The following is a 22,704-nucleotide window of genomic DNA, read 5'->3' as shown; positions in this document are numbered from 1 at the left end:
AATTTAAGTCAGAACAAAAAGTGTAATGGAGCAGATTTTGTTTTTTAAACGCTCTTAATTTTTCTTCTTCTTCAACTTTGAGTATTTTTTAGTCATTTCTAATCTTTTTCACAATACGGTTAGTCCTCATCTTTGACTTTTTTATTATTACTCAGTGTTTTTTCCGTTTTTCTTTGTTTTTTTATACTCAAAATCCCTCAAAAATAAATTACATTCTTCTACACTTAGAATGTAAAAAAAAAAATCATCATTCAAGTACTTTATATCAATACCGTATCTTGAGGTTTACTTTATCAGAAACGAAGAAAAAAAAAGGTGATATCTACGCAGTCCAACAAACATTCTGCTCCTACAAATAGTTCTCATCATCAATCAATCCAGGATATTTGTTACATTTTGATATACTATGATTAGATCATAAGGTAAGCTTATTACAAAAACAATACATTATTTTGCATTATGTAGCCCCAATTATTTATTTAGGAATCTGTCAATATATTGACAACATTTTTTCTTCCTTTTAAAGAACGCCTCCACTCATACTTGTTGGTTGTCTTGATTTCTATCATACATAGAGCTATCCATCAATCAATGGACAACAATTAGTTATCCTATTAATTTTTTGGATATCTCCATAATCCAAATCCAATTAATTTATAAATCAGCAAATATTTACTACTTAATATTAGGGACGGATATTGACAAATGAAATATTAGTGTCCACATGATTATATTATGGGGAGGGCTTGGTGTTTGGAGTCGTCTGAAAAAAAATTCAAAAATCCAATGTTAAATTTCAAGCATAACATTTTTGAAGAAAAAAAAATCCAATATTTAACTTTTGGAAAAAAAAATTAAAAAATACTTAGATAATCAGAGTTAATTAATTTTTTGGAAAAAAAAAAATTGAAAAATTAAATTTGACGTATGAAATTTTTTGCAAAAAAAATTTAAATATTAAATTCTTTCGAAAAAAAAAATTAAAAATCTAAAGATAGTCATAGAACATTATTTTTTTTTAGAAATAAATTTACAAAACCAAAGCTACAAAAAAAATTTCAAAAATTAAAAATTTGGGAGGGAAATTACTAAAATCCTTGGCTATTTACAGAAGATTAATTTTTTGTGAAAAAAATATTGAAAAATTACATTTTTTCAAAAAAAAAAAAAAATTGAAAATTAAAAAAAAAAAGTTACATTTCTTGTGAAAAACATTTCAAATATTAAATTTTCTGCTCTTAAATATTGGATATAAAAATGAGATCAACAATTAGAAGGATTTAAACGGTTCTGCCTATCAAACTATTGCCTGGAATTATGATATATAATGAACCCTAAAATGAAATAAAATATATACATAAGATATTTCTCTCTAATTATCCTACTTTTCACGACCCTAATGGATCAAAAAATAGTAATTCTTCCACAAATTTCGACATTTCATAGGGATGTTCAGTAGATATTACTTTGGTTATATTCAAATATCAGTGTTTATCATTTCCATCAAGTAGTATTCAATCCAGCCTTTTTGTTCTTATAGCCATTTGATTGAGTTCCGTTAAGATTTATTTGAAAATTTGGCCATTTTATGTATTCAAAATATATACTTTGAGCCTCTGAGATGATATCTCCTAGCATTATTATGCAATTTATGACGTCACTATTGATGATGTCAGCTATTATTGGGCTTTAACAATTAAATTTTATAATAATAAGAAATATTTTTTATAAATTAATATTAAGGAACATTGGGAACTATTGCTGTGCAATTCATGTCAAAATGGGACGGAGAATTTGCAGGACTTAAACATTTCGTATCTCTCTAAAGTCTAGTTTACCTATAGGTCATGTCCTAGTACAGGGACTTCTCAAGGGAGGGGGTAGTTGAGGTATGTAGCATCCCCAATAAAGGAATTTTTGTTTTTTACCCCAAAAAAATTTAGTTGGATTTAAAAGAACCGCATTTTTTCTGTGTTTTTACACAATTAACTCTTTTTTCTTATGGATGCTAAATTACATGTAAATAACATTAGTAGTATTTTAATAGTATATCACTAATTGTTTTTCTTTTATTTTGTAAGGGGTACACTCAATTTTGAATTGCTTTTTTGTTTAACTTTTTTGAAAGGTTAGAGTATCTAACTAATTTCGTTTGGAAATAATTTATATAAATAGTCCTGTGAGGTAATGGTAAATGAAATAAAGTTTTAGGAATTATAATTTTATTCAAACAAATTTCTATATTTTATATTTTCATTACTTGTAATAAATTTTAAGTAGCTAAAATAGATGCAAATTATATGATAAATCATTTAAAAGTATATAAATAGTTAGTAAATTATATTAAGCGAATTTATTACGCGTTATTATTCATTATTAATTTTGAAAAAAATACGGGCAATTCTCCTAACTGGCAATTTTATCCATAACATTTTTCCCATGCACGATATTCTACCCACAAACATTAGTCATTTTTTGTATACAATGGTATTTTAAGTAGTGATAAAAATCAGATGTATTTTTTCGCTCACCCGTTTTTTTTTGTTTTTTATTTGGAATTGTTAATCTGTAGAATAAATAATCTTTTTTTCAGCTGTTGTCATATTATTAAATTCCAGTGTAGTTAATTTCCTTTTCTAATACATTCAATTATATTAAATGCATGATTGAAATGCGTGTCTGTTGATAAAAGACGCAAAGTAACTTTGGGGATTTGTTGCAGAGGTATATTTCTAATTCCCCACTTGATTCAGAGTAGAATTGAGGATCAACAAGGGTGAGATTCTTGTCATTGTCCTTGTTTACTCCTTTGTCCTCCTCCTCCCTCGTCACGGCTGATTGTAGCTGCACTCAGAATCTAAAAAAGTTTGAGAACTACTGGTAAAATAACTATTTCATTTGCAAAGATAATATATTTTATTTAACTAATGGATGAAAAAAATAATTCATTGTAATATTCTATAGGATTTTCAGTGCATATTACATATCTGATTATATTCCAATATCACTCTCGATCATTGACATCATGCAGTATTCAATGCAAGTGTATCGTCTTTTAATTAAAGACATTTGATTAAGTTTTATAAGGATTTATTCTAAATTAGTCCATTTCCTACAGTAAAAATATCAACAATGAGCCACTTTTAGTTATAATATAATATATAACAATAGTGAAAATGATAGGTATCGATGTTCGGAGTGGAAGAATGGGTTTAATGTATGATCCTTCTTGGAGTTGTATTAACTCCTTGCAACATGGCGCCTTGATTAAAAAACTAAGAAAAGTAAACAACGCTCATGCCCAGTTAACATATTATCTATACAACAGTTTTTTTAAGTATACTACTGTAGAAAGTTCGACTAACAATGAGAGAGTAAACTCCAGCATATTGAGACTTGAACATTTTTACACGGGAGAATACTTTTACATATTATGAAACTCCCAAATAATGACTCTAAATGAGTTTTTTTCAACAGTGGAGTTCTATTACCTTCTACATTCAAAATAGCATTAGTGTAGTGAAAATATTGTAATTATGTTTAAATTCAGATACAGGATAGTGCAGCAAAATGTGGACTGTTAATTAATGTTTATTTTCTCATTACTTTCAAAAGGTTCAGGAATTATTTTTTGATATTTGGTTTCCACTGTCCTTTTTACATAACTAAACTATGTTAATCATTTAGTCATTTCCTCATCATGAGCGAGCAACAAGCAAAAAGACAGTACATCTCAGATCTTCTAGATGCTGGAGTTGATGTGGTGAAGATTACGGACATTGTTAGATGTTCTAGGAGCCTGTTTTTAAGTTGGCCCAGTGAATAAATGAAAAATACCTCTTTAGGATGTCAGGATGTGGAGGGTATAATTTAAAGAGGGAAAATAAGTTTTTGTTATGGATGGAGAAGACTATAAAGGAAGATCCCACTAAGTCGATGAATCAACTCGCCAACAACTTCCCCGTTGCTCATGGTACCATCACGAGGGCGATAAAGCACAATTTGGAACTTTTTTATTTCAGAAACACCCCACACTACCTTCTGATAGAGGATATGAAAGCCAGGAAGCTGGAAAGGTGCAAGGAAATCTTCATATGGATCAAGGGAAATGGGTGAATTGTGAAAAAAAATTCCAACAAAATGATTTCCACAGTTGATCAACTCCACAACCGCCGGAACGACTGCTGGCTTATGGAAACAAAAGAAGAACAAGGGGTTTACCACACCAAATATCTGGCCCAAGCAATCGCTCTGGGCGTTGTGGCCTCGGAAAGAAAGAAAATGCCTCATTCTTCCGCAAGGCTGGACAAAAAATCTGCCAGGCCGCCTACTAATAGGTGCTTAGGTGCACCATCTTGCCATAACTGAAGACCAAATACCTGGAGGATAACTACGTGTGGACTCAGGACGGTGCCCTCTCTCACATTTCCGCCAAATGCCAAAAGTTCTGTGCAGATAACATGGCTCGATTCTGGTCTAAAGAAATATGGCCCCTTCTTCACCAGATTTGAACCCATTGGGCTTTTCTATATAAGGCACTTTGGAGAGGGAAACCAACAAGGACCTCACTCCCACATGTGGACTCACTGAAGTCCTTCATAGTGACTGCATGGGATAACTTGTCAAAGTAGTTTGTAATCAACTCCTACATGACCTTCAGACGACGTGTAAAGACTTTGATTGATAATGAAGGTGGTCATATTGAGTGGAAAAAGCTTTTTAGAAATCTTGTTTACATGTTTAATTAAAATTATTTTTTTGCTTATTATTGAACATATAAAATTATTGATGTATTTGATAATCCATCTCTCGAGTCCACGTTTTGCTGCCCTATTATGCATTTTTAAAGCAATTTGCACCAAAGATAAGTGAGAACACTTACTTCAAAGGGTAAAGTTAATACCACTATGACCTAATAACTAATGAACAACAACAAAAAAAAAAAAAGCGGACGAGCAACCGTTTTCCTCTTCTAATTTTAGTTTTTCCCTTACAAAACATGTCAACTCTAATTAGGGATCACTGTGTAATGTGTATAGTATATATTAAAAGTACATTCCTATAGTAAAAAAATTGAGTTTATTTCTTTTCATTGATATATGTATTTATTTTGAGTGTAAGAATGTAAATCCCTCTAAGGAAATGCCTTTAATGAATTATCTCCTCTTGCACTTAAAAAACAGGAATTAATTACTTAATTATTATTTCTGCTATGAGTCCACATTTGTTATAAAGGGTGCCTTGATGTGACGTGATCATTATTTAGATCAGCCATTTTGTGAGAAGCCTAAACAACCAGGTTTCCTAAGGAAAATCTAGTTAATTACTGAATGTCAAAATGGAAACCAATTATTAAAAGGACTAAAACCTGACCGTCAATCAAAAATCTTTCTGAAACAATAATTTAACAATGCGTAATTTGATGATAATAAATAATATGTTTTAATATAACTGTAATATTTTCATTGCACTTATGATATTTCAAATGTTGAAAATTCTACTCCTTATAGTAATAATTCATTTTTCTCCCCAAAAAATATAACCGGCAGCTAATGTCAAGAAGGATCCCATTTCAGGAGTGCCATTAGTTTTGCTCCTGCCTTCTCCTCGCACTCTACAAAATGTCCATCCCTAAGTAACATATCTGACCCTCTAGCGTATTTAAAATATGCTAATACATCATTATACATATTCCCATTTTATAGACAATAAGTTAGCAATTACAATTGATATAATAGGGCATTTTTTCTCTAATTTTCCTACTGTTTTTCCCCTTAATCGATAAAAAAATGAATTGTACAAATCTAATCATTTGATAGAGATTATAAATACTTTGATTGTATTCAAATATCACTGTTTATTATAGTCATCAATTAGTGTTCTTTGTAGATGTTGTAGTATTTAAAGCTATTTGATGAAGCTTTTTCAAGGTTTGTTGGACATTAGTTCATTGTGTAGTAAAAATATCAGTAGTAGAAAAAATTGAAAGAGGTGGAATATGATCCCCAAAGAGCCTAACCTTTAGTTAGCTTTGAAAATATAAAGTTACTAAAAACTAAGCGTATGAAATTGCCTAAATCAAAGAAGTTTGGTCTTAAAAGCAATTTAATTTTTTGAAACTGTATTTCCTACAGTTAATTTTATGATTAATTGGCTTAATTTACAAATTAAAGCTTCTAATTACAATATTTTTTTGCCCTTTTGAATACCGTTTGATTGAAAATAAAGGAAAATGGTTCAAATTCAGATTGATCTTTAACCTTTCATAAAAGCACTCTTTATTTTGTATCTCCAATCCATAAAGGAGACAAGTTTCACCATTATATATTGGATTCCTAAAAAAATTCCTGGAATTAAAAAAAACTAAACTAAATGTATCTATATCTCAATTTTCTTTTGCTCCAAAGCTAATTTAGTTTAATATTATCTGTGGTTCTTAAATTTTTTGAAATTATATTTCAAAAAGAATAACAAAAGAATGTAGCGTTAAAAAAAAAGTCAATTTGGAATTATTTTGAGGCTATTTAGGAAATTTGAAGTACCTAAGTATGTTTAGAAAGCTTTTTGAAAAAAACAAGGCAATGATATTGTAAAAAGAGGCTTTAAATATAAATAATATATAATTAATTTGGATTTTTCTGGTGGATTCATATGTTGAACCAAACAACATAAAATTGGAAGAAGGAACAGTTAATTATTGATACATATTCCAAATATTAAACAATGCAGAAATAAATTTTTGGAGACACAGCAAATTTTATTTAAAGAGGTCTTTGGAACAAAAGAAAAAATGTGAAACAATTATATATTCGTCTTAAAAAAAGCAAAACATGTCCTTTGGATAAAATGTAATGTGTTCCGCCAAAGGCAATTTTCTTAATAGCAAAAATATTAACTATGAGCCACAAAAATGGTGTCTTCTTAAATTATGATGCAATTATTGAAGTCAGTGAAAACACTCTATACCATCAATAAGAACATTTTGTCTACTACACACATGTTTAATGCCTATGTTTGTATACACAAACTTATTAATACAATCGGTTGTGAAACGCACCATAAAAGACTTGTTTGTTGTACAACACAAGGGGGGACATCAGTCCATAGAATCTAAATCAAACAAGAAGGGACAGAATAATGAATATTTAAACATACAACATGCACTCTACTGTCACTGACAGACTCAATTCTGATTAATGGGATCAGAGTGATTTTGTTGTTGATGGGATCTCCAGCTGTTACACTTCTTTTTTTATCTAATTTCACCTGTTCATTATACAACTACCTATAGGTAGAGTTGTCTCCCTGTCTATGGTCATTTATATCCCTCTTGGGTGAAATATTTAAATGACAGTGAAGGATAGCAATGATGACTTGGAATTACGAAATGCACACAAAACCTTTACATATTTTAATTTTTGAATCTAAAGTTGTTATAAGTAACTCTCCCATCAAAATTGCCTATGTCCTGCTTTGAAAGAGGAGTTACAAAACGTTTAATATGTAGATTTATTATACAAATGGTACATAATATTAAAAATATTTAGGATTTATTCAATGGGTGGAGTGGGGTTCTAATGAGTGTATTTATACGTTTGGAGGATTGTCCTAAGAAGCCGGGGGAACTTTTCAAATTTCATATTTCCATATTAGTAGTACATGTTTAGCTATCAATGGCATCTAGTCTTATTAATTCATTAAATAATTTGACAAATTTCAATTAGAGAAAAAAAGTCAGGTACACTTTTTGACCTCGTATGTGGGGTCAAATGGGTGTAGGAGAGTTTTTCATGTATAACTAGAAACAATTGATCTTAAAAATCTTCAATCATTATTTTAGAATATTTCAAACTGAAAACTTATGAGCCGAAGACTAAAATACAATTATTTGACTCCACTCTACCCTATGTCCTCCTTTGACACGGATCACAATCTTGTAAACCCTTTTAAAACATTATTACAGCTTGCACGTAGAGTTTATTGTAGAATACTATAACTAGTGGTCATTGCAGCTGTCCTAAGCTGATAATTGCCTACTTTTGGAACAGCATTGGCCTTCCTCTTAACTCTCCTTTACGTGGCAAAGTCCAGAAGGTTGTAATCGGGCACAAAATGAGGGATAAAATGTTCAAAACTGGACCAACACCACATCAAGACAATTTTGGTAATGTGGACAAGTACTTCATCATTTCAAAGCAGATCCTGGTTCCTAAAATTCCTCCTGAATCCGTGGGAGAACCTTCATAGCCGGAGTTTGACCACGAATGTTTACTTATTTTACTTAGTATCTAAATAAATACAAATGCTCATCCCCTCTAGCACAAATTTCAAGGTTTTTGGCTCCTTCAGTAAAAATTTTAAACTCCCACCCAACCAATGAGTACTCCATCTTTAGAAAGTTATATTTGTTGAACTTAACCACATCAGGAATACAAGAATAGTTGATTTTTCTTGCATTTGTGACCACTGCAGCCCATACCATAATGAGAATGGTTTTCAAAAGTGTGGACCCAATACTTGTAGTAGCATAAATAAATTACGATAAACCTGCTTTTCATTGAATAAAAAAAGACAACTCAAAACCAATTTGTGAACTGTTTAAATACTATATTTAGCTATATTTTTTTATATAATATGCCCTCCTTTACAAACAATAACAGGCTCAACGCGCCGACAAACAGATCGGTATCTCGGAGCAAGTTCAAATTTGGATGAGAGGGGAGGAATAAATTACTCTCAACGACGTTCTAAACTTCAAAGTCAAGGGGGCTAAGATCAGGGCTGAAGGAGGACCACATAGAGACAGACCATCTAGACAGAGACACCAACTTTCTCTGCAGCCTCCTCGGCACTGACACTGGTGCAGAGGGGGATCGAACAACTCGTTTCCTTTTTTCTTGTAGCTGCGACATTTTTAGACTTAGAGACATGGGATTAAAAAATTTCTTTTTTTTCAGCTGTCGTTGGGTTACCTACTAAAACCTTGTAACTTTAAAATAAAGGTTATAAAATTGTAATTAAATGCTACTTAAAGTTTAAGCTCCCCACTTTGTATATTTTTACTAATTTGTACGAGAGAACAATATATTTGAACCTCTTAACGAAACCCTCAAACATGTGCAAGGTGGCTTTTTGATCTCATGGATCCCATTTTTTTTTAATGATTTAACCATAACCTACAACATTTTACATAATTTGCACTACTTTACTATTAGGAAATAGTTTTTTATTAAGGCAAATATTAAACATAATTATATATTTTATAACAATAAGCCTTATTTGTACGTTTAATTATCATTTCTAATTAACTTTAGTTTTGAACAATATTAACCTTTATTGTTCAATTCAAATAATATTTCAGGAGAAATCCCAATCAACACAACAGTTTGTGAAGTGTTATTGATTTTTTAGAGAATGTGAAATACATAACCCGACCCGCAGGTAACCCGTTCATCACTAATATATAAGAAAAATAAAAAAATTTAATTTCTTTTTTTAGATAATACATATATTAAAAATACACCCTAATATCTAATGGGGATGTTTCGATCAATTATAGGTTATATATTCAAATTTTTGTTAAGCGATGATAAATTTAATAAAGTTGGCTATAATTTAAAACCTTAATTTACTTCATGAGACTTAATTTAAGCCTAATGTGGCCTCTTTCCAATAAAATATATCCATTCCTAATTCATTTCTTGGGGTACTAAAACTCTGATATTTTTAATTTGATTAGTGGTACTAATACTAAGGAAAAATCAGAATAATTTATTAATAGAAATCGAATATGATTGATTAAAAATACAAATATAAAAAGGTTATTGTACTGTCTGGCCATATGTGTGACCTTGCAAGGAATATTCTTTTTTCACACACTATGATTAGTTACTTACAAGAGAAATAGATTTGTATTTGCTAAAAAACAGTTCTAGAAATCAATTTACATTATTTGATTGATTTTTAGATCATTTGATGTGTTCTTTGATTTCATCAATCCACATGCAGCTTTTATTAAATAAATATATTTTTTTTATAAATAATTAATCACATCTACTGATTTGTAGAACAAAATATTTAAATTGGTGTTGGATTCGAGTATAATTCGAACTATAAAAAAAAAAACTTTTACTAAAGTACATGGCCAAAATATTACTAAAAACTTTAGTTAAATCAAACTTGAATAATCAAAACTAAGAATGTTTGAGTATAGATTAATCTTGTCGAAATATTAAAATTATTTAAAAATATCATTTGTAGTGATCATGCAGCTGGGACGTTAATAACTATAACACAAGTAGTGTTGTTTTTTATTCGGTTCAATACAGTCTTCAGACCTGTCCTATCGGTCTTTGCTTATTTTTTGGATTTTCTTAACAAAAATCCTAAAATTTAAGAAATTAATAAAAAATTTCAAAAATTATATTTCATTTGAAATTTTTTGGAAAAAAAGAAGTAGAAAACCACATTTATTGACATCCACAAAAATTCAAAGTTATTGACAAAAAATAATTTTTTTTTGAAAAAAATTTTAAATATAAAATTTTTCTTAATAATCCACAGTAATTTTTAAAAAAAATCAAAAATTAAAAATCCATAGTTATTCTCATAAAGTTGATGTGTTTATGAATGAATTAAAAAAGTCGTTCTCAAATATTATAATTTTTTGAAAAAAATTTCAAAAATCTACAGTTATTAACAAGAAATTAATTTTTTGTTGAAAAAGTATCAAAAATTCACAGATGTCTTCTCGTAAAAAGAAAAAATTCTTTTATTTATTTTCTTTTGGAAAAAAAGAAACTATAAAAAAATTCAAAAGTACATCACTTTTTACAATAAACTAAATTAAAAAAAAATTGAAAAATTAATAGATTTTTCACAGAAAATTAAACATTTTAGGAAAAATTCCTGCATAATTTACGCGAATGACGAAAAAAAATTATAGTAAAAATCAAAAGTTCATTGATTTTGAAAGAAATATCTAATTGCCAAATGACTATTAACTTAAATGACCTACAAATATTATTTATTAAACATAATTGTCTACCTTATTATTGTAGAAGTCAAACTGATTAATTGTTAAACAACTTAGATTTGATCAATTCAATGAAAAAATATTTATATTTGTCCAATACCTTTAAACTCAAACTCGACTTGATTCTATGCTCAAATTTCTCGAACTTGAATCAATACTCAATTATTCAAACTCGATAGTTATAATTCTAATCCAACCCTACATAATAATTATATAAATAAATCTATTTATTTTCTTCCAAAGAGCATAATCATTATATTAATATATAAATTCAATGTACAAGGTCTGATCGAAAATAAGCTGTTATTTTATGATTTATAATTTAATTATTATTAGATTATGTTGGTAACAATATCCAAAACATTTACATTGACAAATTATTTTAGACAAAGAAAAAAGTTATATAAAAAATGGTAAGAAAAAAACAGTTTAGGAGAAAATTCTTAATAGACTTTAATAGATTGTTTATTCTTCAAAATTTACCATCTTGTAAAAAATAAACAATCCTTCAAAAGTTATTAAAGAATTTTTGCAAAGAAATAATTTTTTTCTTTCCATTTTTTCAATAGTAGAAAATTGCGGAGTACACCAAAAGACATGTAACTTGTTATTTGTGAAAAAAATATACATATAAACAATGTAAAATGGCTGATATTGTCAGCATACGGGTTGGACATGTGCACCAACTTAATATAAATTTAAATTTAAGAATCGAATAAGAATTGAATTTCGAATTAGTAAATAGCGGGTTTACCTGTCCGTGGTAAACTAGAAAATGGGTAAATTGATACGCCTGTAGCTTCGGCAATTAATACTTAACTGCGTTCTTGGTAGCCTGGTCAAATAAAATTTTCCAATTTTTTGCAATAAACCTTAAAATAGCAATATAAACTGGGTGTATGTAAATTCCCCGGATGTGATTTTAGATATTCATAGCTCAAGTTTAAGTTAAGGAACTGACTTGAAATTTGTACATAATTTGTGCAAATTTATTTCAAATCTTTTCAGCGTTCAATTTAGTCTCTAGCTTAATGTAAACAAGAATTACAATCCGTTTGCTGAAACGACTAAAAATAGAAACACTCCGCACAAAAATTGCAAATCGTATAGAGGGAGGGGACAAGCTCAAAGGGCATCGCCAAGAGGTTCAGCCTGAACTATAGGGCCATGTACAAGATTAAGGAGAGGAAGGGGGGCACAAGTTTCAAAAATAAAAAGAAGTCAGAGAGGCCACTGGAAGTTCCCTTGAGAAGAACAATATGAAGTTTTTGAAAGAAGATTTGGAGGACAATAGCCAAAAGTTAGTTTCCTGAAAAAAAAAAAAAAACATCCCTGGAAATTCCACACAGCCGGTCAATATTGACATTTTTTATTAACTTTGTTAAGTGAACAATGAAAGATTAGATGATTTTAGTTTTTCTAATTATCATTACCTTAATATTGGTTCATTCCACTATGAAACTGTCTGTATCTCAAAATAACCGTAAATGTTCCAAGCGTTTGTTAGGGGCAAGGTTGCTCTTTTGACGTGAAAAACCTAGTTAAGTTGGGAGAAAAATTACTCTGTGAGACACATTAGAGAATTCTTAGATGTATTCTGATAAACACAACATGATACCTTTAAACTGGTTACAGAACAATTTGAAAAAAAAAAAAATACCGAACGGACTTTTCACTAAAGATCCTATAAATACTGCTAGGGGCCAAAGTATTGTATGTTCAGGGCGTCTTTTTTCCTCATTAACCTTTTTTTCAGAGAAAAAAAAATATCCTTAATTTTTTTGTCATAAAGGAAAATCGAAAATATAAAATTCTTAATAAACTTTTTTTATTAAGAAAACAAATACTTAAATTGGGGTTTTTAGGGGCTAGAGACCCCCCCCCCCGGGGATACTCTGATATTGAAAAAGTCATCAATTTATGTACATTAAAAATAAACTCATGATATTTTTGAAGCAACTTTTGTTTCTATCAATATTTGATTTGAGGTATTTTAAACCTCAAATTAGAACGGAAAGTTTAATTGATGTATTAAAGTAAAAAAAAGTTCGGTAACTTCTATCATATAATTTGAAAAATGCATCATTTTCTTGTTACTCTCTCACACATAGATACAGAGCTAAGTAAAGTTATAAATAACAAGAGTGAACCACTTTGGAATATTTACAACAAGCCACCCTCATAGACCCGTATGCGTCTCTATATATTCTACATCCAAGAGCAATAAAAGGTAGCAACAAATGAGGACAAAGTGTTCCTTCTCACAGCATGAGAAAAGGCATTCAGTCTACGTAATTAATGAATGAGATGATACCTTTCTTTGGCTATGACTAGTTCTATCCTATGGATGTAGTTTCATTTTCCCCCAATAAAAGGCAATTCAGTTGATAAAGTGAAGTCCTCAAGTTCAGGGTCTCTTACGACTTTCATTGTATAGTAGAGTTGTGCATTGACTCTCTGTACGTGGGAGTGACTACGTACTTTAAAGATTATATATATGGGGTGAGTTAATACAAAAACAATCTTGAATAAATATCAAAAAACAAGAAGAAAATATGTCTTTTCTTTACTTTCGTAAGAGCAGAGTTAATTTATTTATAACAAATATTAATATTAATATTTCTGGGATAAATCGATATACTCAAATTTATCAACTATAGTTTAGAATGTTTATTTGACTTGTTGAACATAATTTAACTCCGATATGGTATTTGAAACACAATCAACCTATTTCTCTTCTATTTTTTTGCTGATTAATTTTTACTATTTGCAATTAATTCGAATAATTTATTGATAAAGATGGACGATAATTGATCGAGGAATACAAAATTTATTCCAGTCTTAATTTTGAGAAAAGTCATTCTAGCCTACTTTGACGTTGTCTGGGCACCTATGACTTGTATCATTTGCTTCAGAAACTGAATATCAGATGTTTTTTGATCATAAAAAAGAACTTTATTTTTTTCGTTCTTTCAATATTTGCTAATAAATTATTATTTGTAAAAGACGCGTATGTTTGCCAATTCGATGTTAGAATTCATGTATTTATTCACACTTTAATTAACATTATAGAGCAAGTGATGAGTGTTTCTGGCTCCGCTCAAAGCTTCGTCATCACCTCCATGAGAATTAACCTCCTTCTCCCATAAGGTAAGACATTCGCCAAATATTTGCCTACTTTTTTTTTTAAGTGTATGTTTTTTTTTTTGTGACTCGCAGATGACGTTTTACATACTAGAATTAGAATGAACAATTCAAATAGCAATGATAATAGTGACTCAGTTGAGCTTCTTTATCTACCTGAATACACTGCCGTCCTAAGTCTTATATTTTGCTCGCTTATTGTGGGCATTGGTGTTCTGGGCAATGCTCTTGTCATCCTTGTCATATCCACTTCAAAAGTACTTCGAAGTTCCACAAACATATTTCTTTTGAATTTATCAATTGCTGATCTCTTGGTCCTTGTCACCTGCACTCCAACTGTGATTGTGGAGCTCGTCATTCGAAAAGATGCGTGGATCCTTGGAAAAGTATGTAGTCACATGATAATAAACTAAACAATTTGGGGTATGGCTTATAATTTTGCCCACAACTCATATTTTCTCTTTCTATCGACACAATTAGAGTCAAGGCAAGTGTAGAGTTAAAATTCAACGATTTCTACTTCTTAACCTTTCGTTAGTGAACTGGGACTTTATGTACCACAAACTTTATAAAACTCTTCAAATCTGTTTAAAATAGATATTTTTGCTGGAAATTTGAAGTATACAACTTTTCCCTGTCGTAAAAATGTATATTTCTTTAAATTATTCTCAAAATTTGCCATTTTTCATCAAGGTTGAGTGAATTAGACTAATTTTTGTTTGCTTTTTATTCGTTCTTTTGCTTTGTATAATTCCCGTATTTTTCCATTTAAGGCACATGCGTTGCTATAAAAGTAATACCATCTGATTTCCTATGTATCACACTCAACCTTATCAAAACTATTTTTAGAACCAAAAATTTGTTACAAGTAAATAATATTTCATGAAGGGTTTTTATCAAAAATAATATTGTAATGATTTAACTATAACAATTACAAATTATATTTAGTTTTTATCCCAAACTAATATTACTATTCTTTAATTAGTTTACCGTGTATTTTTGTACTAAAACTCAATAATATTTTGCTTAACAGTTAACCCCTCTTGATTGACAACGTCAAAAAAGGATGTTCAGAGGTTTAATAATTAGAAAATAATTATATATTATTACATTTGGGGAAGAAGAATCTCGGCTATTTCGATCTATTCGGCAATAACCACTTTTGAGTGTCTTGAAAGTAGTAGATAGAAGGTCTCATTATGTGGGGGAAGTTGTGAGTTCATCTCTTATGCAAGGGGGGGGGACTCGATCCCTTGACTAAATGATCATCCCGGAGATATAATAATGTAAGACACCAGGACTCTTTCTTGTATCTATCAGGGTGTTGGAATCGGTGGATTTTTTGCGACTCTTTCATAACTTTCTATGTGAATTATTCGACCCCTATAGAAAATAATTGAAAGTATTTTCAAATCAATCTGGTTTGCCATATCAACAATATGGATTATAATTCGAAGATAAGAGGTCGACCATTAATTAAGTTATTACTTAATTAACTTACTCTTTTTGGATCTTCTTTTTAGTAATAATATCAATTTTGGGGGTGTACATGGCGTCATAAAATACTGATCCGTCTCCAACGAACCCGCCGCCCTGATATCTACTATGAGTCAGGATGACACTATCTGACATAACGATAATGAGATGCAATCTCCTCCAGGTGCGTCCTTCACTCCACAAATCGACTCTGAGTCACCCTTGCCCTCATAATACTCCCCAAGAGACGAACTCACAATCTCCTTCTATTAATGAGATCTTCAATTTATTTTTTTAAGATCCTCAAAAGTGATATTAGTCCTAATAACACGAAAGAGTGGAGATCCTATTCCAATAATACATCATTTTCGAGTAACTTCGCTTAGTGAAGTTCTGTGCTCATAATAGGGACTGTATAATGTACAAGAATAGGCTGTAGGGTGCCGTTTATCAATTCAAAATCTGACAGGATCTCAAATTTTAAACACTAAGAGGAATAATTCAAATTACTCTGTGGCATATTTTTTTTTTTTTTTTGTAATATAAACTTTGCTTCGAGCTTAGATTTTCCCCATTGTATTATGTGTTAATTCATAATTATCCTTTAAAATCCCTCTGAGTTTTGCTAGAGCCGTACATCTGCATATAAGTCCTGCCGGACGTTAAACTGTCCCTACTAAAAGTTTGGGATACTTTAATTTCAACTTGTCTGTTTACTCCAATTAAGAGATCGAAATAGAACATAGAACGTGCTGGCAAAATTGTAAAGCATGGCCATAATTTACATCTGATATATCTATATTATTTCTATAAAATAGACATTATGCTACTTGGTTCCATTTGTGGAACTCGCTATGGCCCATACAAGTGTCCTCATTATATTAGCAATCACAGGAGAGCGTTACTATGCAATTTGCCTCCCTCTTCATGCGGGTTCTATATGTCGAAAGAGCAAGGCCTGGATACTCTGTGGAATATCCTGGACGTTTGCGTTTGGGTGTACGGCTCCTGTACTAGCGACCATAGAGTATAGCAACGAAGGAGATTCCCCCTATTGTCTTACGAATGTGGATACAATTTGGGCAAAAGTATATTTCTATGCAATGCTCATCCTGTTCTTCTGCATTCCTCTGATACTACTGATGTTTATTTACAAACGCATTTCCGACAATCTCGTATCCTCATCTAACCAAATAGTGAGATGAAAAAATGATTATTTTAATTCCTATGTAAGTAATTGTGTTTTATTCATTATTTATAGAACTTTCGGGAGAGCAAAGCCGTTGTCAAAAGTCGTAAACAAGTTGTCGTCATGATCGCCACTGTCGTGTTTGTGTTCTTTGCTTGCTTATTTCCCTTTAAAGTCCTCACACTCTGGATTGTCGTGTCCCCCCATGAAATTTTTGATATTATATCCATCGAAACCTACTATAATCTCCTTTACTTCTGTCGTATCATGTTCTACATCAACTCTGCCATCAATCCCATTCTCTATAACATCATGTCCACAAAGTTCCGAGAGGGGTTTAAACGAGCTTTTCAATGCTGCATTTTTAAAACGTCTTTCATTTTTATGAATGATAATCCCTCGGGCAACTTTACCAAATCTCAAAATACATTCACGAGCTCAATCAGCTCTGACAACCGGGGGAATGGAAGTAAGAAAAGTATTGTCTACATTGAAGAAAGAAAAATCATTGTAATTCCTGCTGATGGATACGATGAGGAAGAGTCCACTCGGAAGAAGAAGAGAAAACAGAATTTAAGAGAAACGCATCTATAAATTCAAATGAATCGTTTAAATTGTGTTGTTATAGTATTGTGATTTATTTAAATAAAAAAGTACATATTATATTAATTAATTTATTATTATTACGTGAAGAAGTCCTTTGGATCCGATTCTACTCATGGTGTTACGTTACAATTTACTATCTATTTTTAGTCAGTTGTCCAATTTTTAATTTCTGATAAATATTAGTGCCTTGAACGTTGATTGGTTGAATTTGAATGGGACATGAACCTTGTTTACTTTTTAGTTGTTTGATTACATACCTGATATTAGTGGATGAAGTAATGACTAATAAGAAGAGATGGGACTTTTTGAACTAAGACCCTTGTTAATATCAGCTGCTTGTTTTATGATTTTTGGGAGAGAGAATGAATTACTACATTTTAAATAGTGGAACAAAAATATTGTAATTATACTTTAATTTGTTTATATTTCTTTTATATACATTTTAAATCAATTTACACCAAAGATAGACAAGAATTCTTCTTTTAGATGGAGGAATTAACACAACACCACTCATTAAATAATGAAAAAGAAGAAAGAAAAGCACACGAATTAACTATTTTTCCTTTTCTGATTGCTATACTTAGTTTCTTCTTTAGAAACATCCGATTTTTACTGACTAGTAGACTTAGAATTTTGGAGCGATTTTTTTTGCCGAAATGAGCAAAAAAAAAAAAGTGTTAAAGTTTTGAAAAATGAGCACACAATATACCAAATTGAGCTTTTAGAGTTTTAAGAAAAAGACAGTTTTACAAGGATAATTAAAAGTAATTAGTGTGGTTTTATATTTATGATAACTTATCCATAAATTTTTTAATATTATAACAAGACATCCAGATTTTAGAAAGATTTTCTTTCGTTAATTTTTGTCTTCGATCCGTATATGTAGTTTTAAACATACTAAAGGACTGCGTCCACATTAGTAGTTGGAGCAAATTTGAAGCTGGCGATATCTTCAGGAGTCATGTTAGACAGAGGTTGAAATCACTAATCTGTTTCATTCCTAGAGATTTATACATCTTGAAGTCAGAAGCTAACTTCATTTTATAATTTATAAAACCTCTATTTATATCATTTTTTTTATTTTTTTAGGATTCAAGTTAGATTGCAAAACCAATCAGAGTGAGGGAAAATTTGGTGCCAAAGTATTTCTCCTGTGCTACATGATTCAAGAGGGAGTATTCAACAGTCTATTTTGCGCCCAATTTCCTTGTTCTTCTCATTAGCTGTTATCAGAATCTTGCTTCCTCACATATTCCCTCCCAAAATATTATCAAAGCTGTTCTGTAATCTAACTAAAATCCAAATTTTCTCTATTTATTTCAGATTTGTCTGGAAAAATAAGGAATTTTTTAACAAAAAAACAAACAAAAGGAGGGATTACTTTAGTCCTTAGAACACATTTGACACTACATGCAAAACGCCAGCGAGATTTCATTAATATGACTACATTGCTATTTCTTAGATCAAAAATAAGAATACTATTTAAATGAAGGACCACTATATACAGCGGAAACTCGATCTTACATACAAAAGTCCTGCAAGATTTTATTAATACGACTAAATTAATTTTTTTTTCTTCTTTTAAAAATGACTGTTTTTCATTCCAACATACAATTTTATACATTCATGCAGATAAACTTTGCGTTATTAGTAATGATTATTTATGATTTTTGAGAATTGTTCACAGCTTTACAAGAGTTAATTCAACCAAGCAACCTTCAGAACACTGATAAGGGGGAAATGAGTAGAAAGTTCGACAGCTGACAACACGATACATTTTAAATTTTTATGTACATGAGTCTTACAACGCTTACATACAAATTTATACTGTGCTGTGTTGTCAGCTGTCGATTTTTCTGCTTCTTTTCTCCTCATCAGTGTTCTGAACGATGATTGTTTGAATTTAAATTAACTTTTGTGAAGATGTGAACATTTCCGAAGCATTATAAATTATATATAACCACGGCTCCTTAAGAAATTTGTGAACATTTTTTAGGAATTATTGAACAATATTTCCAAAGTCAGGAGGAATGGGAGTTAAATGTTGTTTGTTTACAAGACGATGGAGAGTGGAGCTGTCTTGTGGCAAAATAATAGAACTCCCTGGATGATAATATTAGTTAGTATATTTATTATTTATGAATTCCAAATTGTATATTGGGGCAAGAAAAATAAATTAAAAGGGAATATCTTTTTTTAATTATTTGTGTTGCACCCTCAAACAACAAACTGTCACATACCCTACAAATAAAATAGTTTGTTCGTGCCAATTCGCTAATAATTAGGCTTTCCTTCTGTTTATTTTTGGAGCAAAAGTTGGGACAACACACGTAACGACGTGGGAGATGATTATTATTAATGATGTAAATTGTGTTAACTTTTAAGCTGACCCCTTTTTTTAGGAATTGGTAACCCATGAAAAATGAATTTTCTTTACCTGAACAGTTATCATTATTATACTATTTAAGTCCTGAGTAGTTAACTTCCTGAACGTCTAAGGTAAGCAATGAAAAGATTGGAATCTTTGATGAGCTCTGTGTTTGGACGTTCATAGGATATTTTGTTCTTTTTTTATTTCTGAATTGCAATAACGGAAAGAGTCTTAATTGCTCTTTTGATATCCTTGGGTTTTTTGAAGTAAGCGAAGCTGTATCCAAAGGAGTATATAGACTTTCAATCTCAAACTATTCGAGCTTAAATTAAAATTAAAAGGAATGAAAAACGTTTTAAAAAGTCTTCGAATGTGTTGTTTATTATTTTTTAACATTTAAATCACTCGCAGATAAAATATAAACAAATATTTGAAATCAACATAATTTTTTTAAATAATAATTTAATTTATATGTGTATTAATTTTGCTTTTTCGTAGTGTAAAGTTTCACCAAAACCAGATTGTATACCCAAAATTTATTACAGATTCGTATAAATAAAACGGACTGTGGGTGTTTTCTGCAAATCATCTCTGGAATCTTCATTCTATTTATTTTATTTTTGTAATCGACTGAGACATCCATTACCTACGGTAGAGACTATCATTACCGATAGGTTTGGTATAAGTCTCAAGGTGCCAGATTGGCTAATTGATCTTACAATGAGAGGAAAAGATTACTTCAAATGTGTTAGGGGATAATAGCGAACACTCACGTCATAATTTATGGATACAGATGTAAAATTACTCATCTTCCTGCAGGTTTGAACAAAAGAATCGTGAAATAAGTGGACTAAATGTACTTTTAAACCATCTTACATTTCATATTTTTATTGTCTAAAGGGGACTTTTCCCATCTTTTAATAAGACTTATTTTTTTTAAATGTTAAACACATTTTATGCATCTGGATGATTTTATATTAAAAAAAAATAACGGATTCGTGATCAGCTCGTCAATTACGACAAGAATGGAGTATGGATTTTAAACGGTTTTTGAAAGTAAAATTCATTTAATATTTAGATATGTGACATTTCAGGTGGATCAAATCTTGATAAAATAGTATTTTTGTTATGACTTTTAACGATCGGGTTGGGTTGTGTATTTCACAATTATAGCATCTCTACCTTCATTTTAATCTGTTTCTTCATTACTTAATAATAGTAATTATTATAACTATTTTTTTTGTGAAGTTAAAGAATTCCAAAAAATATAAAATTAGGATCATGATAAAAAAGAGAAAAAGGTGAATTGAGAATATCAAATATGCCAGGGGCGTTCGCAGGGTTATATATGGGGAGGGAGGTGATTTTTTGGAAAAATTAAAATAATTACTCCACTGTATAATTTGATCTAATGATTAAAAAAAAACCTATTTTCTCTTTATTTATTTTACTTTCAGAGCAATAATTTTTCCTTATCCAAAACAAAAATTACTAAAAATTACAAAAATCACCCCCTGAGGACACAACTCGTCATACAGTCAATATATTACAGTTAATCTCCAATATTTATTATCATGATTTTTCATTATGCAACCAAACCACAGCTGAAACAAAAATAAATAAGTTTTGTTATTATCAAATATCTGCAAGTGTAAAAATATCAAAGTAGTAATAAAACAAACAACTTGTGAACAATCTCCTCCACACTATTGGCGCAATACCGTAAGGCTGCAGAGATCGTTGACATATCCATCTAGACTGCTTACAATATCAAGAACTTAAATACAGTCCTTAACAACCAAGACGAACCAAAACTGTTGAAGCAACAATTTAGCTGACTTCTGGCCTCCCTCCATGCAATCCTCCTCCAGATCTGACCTCAACCACTTTAATTTTGCAGTTATCATTTTTTTTGAAGAAGAATATCTGCCACACTTTTCATCCCAAATTTTGATTTGCTCCGAGTTGCCATCATGACACCATTGCACATGGATATGGTCATGCGTATTGGCCATTTATTGCTTGTGAAGCAGAAAATTTTAAATAGAAAGAAGTAGCAACATATTGTATTTAAACATATGGCAAGTTTTGAGTCCCATTTGTAGCTTAAAATAAATTCCTTCTCTTTAAAATATTGATGGAATGATTTAAAATTAACAATATTTATTACTTACTAAATAAATTTGAAAACTTGTTTACGAAGATTGAGCTCAAGAAAATTTCTCGTACATGTACGTTCCAACACAAAATTCAAAGTTAATTTAAGATTAGTGTTCTTAAAGGGAGTGTTATTATTTAATTTTGACAGGAATGAATGTCAACGCCATATTTTTTTTTAATATAAATAGACAAATTTGATATGATAATATTTTCAAATACAGGTAAGAATATCCGTTAAATTTTAACGAAAAGGTTGCAGTCTTTTGAAGTGAATTTTTAGCTCAAATTAACCTTAAAGCGCCCTCTACGTAAATGTACGGATCGTTTTTTAATTTCTTGAAATTAAAATTATTTTTTATTTCAAATAACATTTTTTTAATCGGGAAAAATTCTAGGTTTTTTATTATTTTTTAATCCAAATTTTCGAGCTTCTGGTAAGAAATCAAGAATCACTTTTTATTCTAAAACTTTATTTAAAAAAGGAATGATTTGAGACATGCCAACGTTCCGAACCCTGATAAGAGGAGCATAAGCAGAAACGTCGACAACAGAGAATAAAATAAATATGAATGGGTGGGGGATGAGGGTATCGGGGAATGTTAGTGAAGGAGTAATTTCCCCCCTAAACAGGGGCGTCTGCAGAATTATATATATATTTTTTTTTTTGAGTGGAGGGGGGATTTTATGCAAATTTAAACATTAAAATTTTTGGAAAGAAGGAAA

The 22,704-nt window shown here is 30.3% G+C and overlaps 1 protein-coding gene across 2 annotated transcripts; it reads left to right on the top strand.

The window, feature by feature from the left end:
- Window positions 1-17,513, top strand: LOC121125494 (growth hormone secretagogue receptor type 1). 2 transcript variants are annotated; one of them, XM_040720682.2, is made up of 6 exons: window positions 1-118; window positions 229-422; window positions 14,108-14,185; window positions 14,255-14,565; window positions 16,474-16,851; window positions 16,917-17,513. In XM_040720682.2, exons 4-6 carry the CDS (start codon window positions 14,281-14,283, stop codon window positions 17,436-17,438), a joined length of 1,185 nt encoding a protein of 394 aa, XP_040576616.1. In that variant the 5' UTR covers window positions 1-118; window positions 229-422; window positions 14,108-14,185; window positions 14,255-14,280; the 3' UTR covers window positions 17,439-17,513. The 2 variants fall into 2 exon arrangements, with proteins under 2 accessions (XP_040576616.1, XP_040576617.1); XM_040720683.2 differs by lacking the exons at window positions 1-118; window positions 229-422 and adding an exon at window positions 13,396-13,537.
- The last annotated feature ends 5,191 nt before the right edge of the window (window positions 17,514-22,704 follow it).

This window comes from Lepeophtheirus salmonis, chromosome 10 (assembly GCF_016086655.4).
Source record: "Lepeophtheirus salmonis chromosome 10, UVic_Lsal_1.4, whole genome shotgun sequence".
Taxonomy (NCBI): Eukaryota; Metazoa; Arthropoda; class Copepoda; order Siphonostomatoida; family Caligidae; genus Lepeophtheirus; species Lepeophtheirus salmonis.
This window is presented reverse-complemented; position numbering and strand designations above follow the sequence as displayed.